At 54.1% G+C, this 4,423-nt stretch overlaps 1 protein-coding gene across 1 annotated transcript; it reads right to left on the bottom strand.

The window, feature by feature from the left end:
• Nucleotides 1-1,229: 1,229 nt before the first annotated feature.
• PCGF1 (polycomb group ring finger 1) lies at nucleotides 1,230-3,541 on the bottom strand. Its single transcript, XM_027554810.1, has 9 exons — nucleotides 3,401-3,541; nucleotides 2,874-2,979; nucleotides 2,563-2,715; nucleotides 2,339-2,410; nucleotides 2,107-2,212; nucleotides 1,894-1,927; nucleotides 1,698-1,784; nucleotides 1,480-1,560; nucleotides 1,230-1,376 (listed from the first exon to the last, which is right to left on the bottom strand). Exons 1-9 carry the CDS (start codon nucleotides 3,491-3,493, stop codon nucleotides 1,329-1,331), a joined length of 780 nt encoding a protein of 259 aa, XP_027410611.1. The 5' UTR covers nucleotides 3,494-3,541; the 3' UTR covers nucleotides 1,230-1,328.
• Nucleotides 3,542-4,423: the final 882 nt, after the last annotated feature.

Raw genomic sequence — 4,423 nt, 5'->3', positions numbered from 1 at the left:
CTGGAGGAGGTGAATTTATGCTTTCAAGAACAGCTGGGGGCAGGGGGTGGGGGATACAAATCAGGCATGAGTCCTGAAGAATCGGAGATTCAGGAATCCTGGATATGGTACGAGGAGGGAATTGTGCCCAGGCAGTGTCCACCCTGGGCCCTGTTCCCTGCCCAGCTTGTACCTAGGGCTCTGCCTTGCGTCTGCAATCCCTCCACATAGGCCTTTCTTTTGGCCTACAAGCTTCATCCATGGGGAGCAAAGCCCTGGCCTGCTGTGTCCTGGGAGAGAGCTCAGGTTTTTTGCGCCCGGAGTCTCTGGCTCCTCTGGCCAGTTAAGGGTTTTTCACTAACCCCTTTCCCAAGTCCTCTGCCACCCAGTCTCCATCTAGGGAAGCTCAGGCACCTTCAGCCCTCACAAGCTATGCTCAGCGACCCCCTTGAACTCATACTGTCAGACTTTGGCCAGCGCCAGATTTAGGCTTTAACATCAGGTTCTGGCAACATCTATGCTGCCTGCACCATTTAGCTTGTCCCAGATTCCACAGCAGCCCATTAGCTTCTTACAGGAAAAACACCTTGCTTTGGCCTCCAGTTCCCTCCTTTGTTACTGTCTGGCTCAAACTGACAAGGAATGATTGCTAAAGTACTCAATAGAGTTCTCACCCTGCTGCTTCCCTCTTGTTCCTAAAAGGTGGCCTTTCTGGGAACCAGTTCCCTTCTCTCAACCACCCTCTCCACACCCTGGCTTCACCTAGCCCAGGCACCTGAATCTCACATGGACAGCAGGTTTCCAACTGTGACGATCCCCAATGTGTTCTTGCATCCCATTTTTTTTTAAAGGCTCCTCCCATGGTGCAGTTGTTTGTATTTTCTTTAAAATATCACTCTTCTTCAATCCTGCAGTGGCCACTATCAGACCCTAGCCCCATTCTCACCACTACTGAATTAGGACACCTGATGCACTCAGGTCTGCTTTACACGTGGTAGCGTTCAAGGACAGCGAGAGCACCCCTTCCCTTCACCAGAAGAGGAAGCTATGAGTGACCTGGTTCACTCAGCTCACTTTCTGAGTTTTACATACGTAAGGTTCTCCACGGCTGTCCTTTGGTAATTCACTGAGGGGACACCAACACAGAAAGGTCCTCCTTTTCGATGAAACTCAAGAAGACTTCTCAACAGGGAAGCAGGACACAGGATAAAGCAGGGGTGTGTGGCAGAACAAAACAGGGCAAGGAGAGCTGCTTTTTTCAAGTTTTTATTTCAAAAAATAAAGCCGAAGTTAATTTCACATAAATATCTGGGGAGGGGAGGGAACAAGGAAGGGTGGGGGCTTGGCCCCTACCTCCTCTTCTCTTTCACGCTGTATTGTAAAAGCAAAGGGGATGGCTAAGGAAAAAACAATGGGAAGAAGTAGTCAGTGGAAATGTTCTTACCCAGAAGGCCCCCTCAGCCCACCTCTGCCCTGGGGACTGCCTTGGCACTGCCTTACTTTGCCGAACCAGTGGGACAGCCATATCTGCTTCATGGTCATGTGATCAGGGAGAACTTCATTGTCAAAAAGGAGCTGCACCTGGGAAGGAGACGGGCAAAGTTTCAGAAACTATTCTCTTGCCCAGGTCAAGAACTACCAAGTCTACCGTTGACTCTGTTCCTCCTTTCTTACCCCTTTCCGTCCCCTCAAAAAAAAATCTACATGGGAATACTCACATGCTGGGGATTTAGCATCAAGCGATGACACAGGACCCTCCGGAGATGACGAACTTCAGCTCTAACAGAACACCGGACATATTTGTTCTGGGGGTTGGTGGGGGGCGGAAGGGACAGGAAGAAGACAAGATGTGTGAGGGAAGGGTCATGGAGTGGTGAGTCTCCTTAGAGAGGCCCTCCCCTCAGCCCCTCTTACCTGCAGGATGCTTTTATTCTTGTCTTTGCCAGAACTGGGAGGAAACACACACAGGTTAGGGAGCCCTGGCTTTTCCCCTGCCCCCCACCCACAGCTAGGATATACTCTCTTGAATGGAAGACACTCCCTTACTGCTCGCCTTCTCCCTGGGCCCCTCCCTGGCTCTGGGTCATTGTCATTGTCACTTCATATAGCCCATGACCTATCCTTCACCTCAGCCGCTCCAGGCATAGGCTCAGCTGCTCATCATAGCGATAGTAGTGGGCTTTTGAGTGGTCGAAGCTGCTGAAGGGGAGGCCAAGGTTGCTCAGGGCTGGCTCTGAGAAAGACAGAGTAACAAGGAAAGTGGCAGGTGTTCCACACTCCATTTTCCCCAGGGGGCAAATCTGGGCAGGAGGAATGCTCTGGGGGCTTTACCTTACCCTCCTGCTACCAAGCAACATACCTTCCCCACTGGGCTGGGTGACCCGGTCCAAGCCTCGGGACTGGTAGAATTCTCGGATGCGTTTCTCTTCACCTAGAAGAGGGTAGTATGGGAAGTAAAATATAAGCCCTCTCTCATTCTTTGTTCCTTGAGCTGTCAACCTCTTTACCAAAGCCCTTGCCACCTCAAGCTGCCACACAGCAAGAGTGCTCTAGAGGCCCCTCAAAGTCAAGGTGGTTACTCACTGTCTTGCAAGCCTGGCACTAGTTTGTACACGATGTCCTGCATGACCCGGTCCAGTTTGAGGTTGAGCAGTGGTTGTGTTTCATGGATCTTGATGTTACACATGGGGCAGTACTTGCTGGTTTGGAGGTACTTCACAATACAACTCTTGCAGACTGCAAGAAGAGAAAGGCAGACTCTCAAGCCCTCTGAAAACTTGGGTTTATAGGCTGGCTGCGTTTCCTGGGTGGTTAGGGCAAGCAGCCTAGAGGCTGACAGCCAGCTTAGTGGGATATAGGGCTTGGAAGAAACAGCCAGGGTTCTGGGCACTCACACGTATGAAGACACTCTGTTATGGTGGTGGCATCTACGAAGTAGCCAGCGCACAGGCAGCAGACGATGTGCTCGTTCAAGTCTTTGATCTTTACTCGTACTTCCTCCTGCGGACACACCTTCCGTCAACGATCATTTCCCCAACCCCAACCCGTGTGCCTTCACGATCTGGAAGTCGCCACTCATCAGAGCCCACCGCCAACTCTGCACCCAGCGCCGTCAGCTGATTAGCTCCCAGGGGGTTGACACACCCCCTCCGCCCAGCAGAGGGCTCCGTGCACAGCAGGGGTTCTCTCCAGCCTGACTCACCCGACCTTCCTTTCCCAGGGGAGCCTACAAAACGTCAGCGGCGCAATGCGCAGGCGTCTTAGCCTGGAGTTTGGCAACCCAACCGCAATCGCGCAGGCGCACTGGGCACCCTGTCTCTGCGCAGGCGCACTGGGCGCCCTGCCAGCCACCGCCCGTCCTCTAGCCGGCCCCAGTTCGCACTGCTAGCCGATCGCAGTGGTAACCCTGCCGCCCCTTCACCTCGTTCCGTAGTGGGTCCATCTTGTACACTGACTGGAGCTGGTTCCGAAGCCTCATCGCGATCGCAATCTGGCCCCCCTGAGGAGACGCCATCTTAAAGGCTGATCTCGGCCTGCTACTTCCGGTGCCGCCTGCGGGGCGGGACTTGTCGCCCCGCAACGAAGGCTTAGGTCTTTTCGGATTCGCTGACCCTCTGTAAGGCCCCGCCCATGTCCTTTCTCCCCGTGTGCTCACCTGAGCCCCACTAGCCCCTCCCCCTCCTCAATCTGTTATTAGGGAGTCCAGGGGGTTCGTGGGAAGGGGTCCTATCTCCTCGACCTTCTGTAGTAATCGTCATAGTAGACCCTACATGATCTCGGGACTGACTTTTGGAGCCTGCAAAAGACTGCCGCCTTCTACCCCAAAGGCCCGGCGGTCTCCGCCCGCCACCACTCAGGGTTGTCGATCTCCTGGGGCGACGTCCCTGATAAAAGAAACCCCTCCGGGTCCCCTGCTTGTGTCCTACTACGCGCCCGCATTGCGGAGCTTCATCCCGATGGCAGGCCTTGTGCCCCCTCCACAGCGGAGGTTTCTTGGAGCTCTGCGGAATCTCGTAGAGGGTGGCGGGGAAGGAGGGACCCCAGGGACTTGGTAGTGATCGTGCCCACCCCCATCACTCCCTTCTGCCGCCGAGGTTGGGGGGGCAGGCCCTGGTTAATGATGATGATTCAATCATCGGCGCCTGCGGAGGCCTGGGACAGACTAATGCAGAGCAGATGCCCAAGGAGGAGGGGAGGACGGCTAGGACACTACCACACATGGACACGCTGAGGCAGCGAGCTCCTGCCTGGCATAGATCCAGTCCCATACTTGGGGAGGATGCAGGGGCACTAGACCTGGTACACCGACGTCCCTAGGTACTTTCTAAAAAGTGGGATTCAAAATCCAACGAAAACAAGGATAAGATTACTGTGGAGTATTAACATCAAGTACAGTTGGACAATCAAGAAGCGAGAGATACCAGCGGAGACGGGGAAAAACTTT

Source organism: Bos indicus x Bos taurus, chromosome 11 (genome assembly GCF_003369695.1).
Source record: "Bos indicus x Bos taurus breed Angus x Brahman F1 hybrid chromosome 11, Bos_hybrid_MaternalHap_v2.0, whole genome shotgun sequence".
Classification (NCBI taxonomy): domain Eukaryota; kingdom Metazoa; phylum Chordata; class Mammalia; order Artiodactyla; family Bovidae; genus Bos; species Bos indicus x Bos taurus.
This window is presented reverse-complemented; position numbering and strand designations above follow the sequence as displayed.

What these genes read in the sequence shown, in the direction of transcription:
- PCGF1 (XM_027554810.1), bottom strand. Translation starts at nt 3,493, where the DNA reads ATGGCGTCTCCTCAGGGGGGCCAGATTGCGATCGCGATGAGGCTTCGG. An exon ending in TGGACCCACTACGGAACGAG is followed by an intron (nt 2,980 to 3,400) that starts GTGAAGGGGCGG and finishes GTGTGTCCGCAG; the next exon opens with GAGGAAGTACGAGTAAAGAT. An exon ending in TGTCCCACTGGTTCGGCAAA is followed by an intron (nt 1,377 to 1,479) that starts GTAAGGCAGTGC and finishes TTTTTTCCTTAG; the next exon opens with CCATCCCCTTTGCTTTTACA.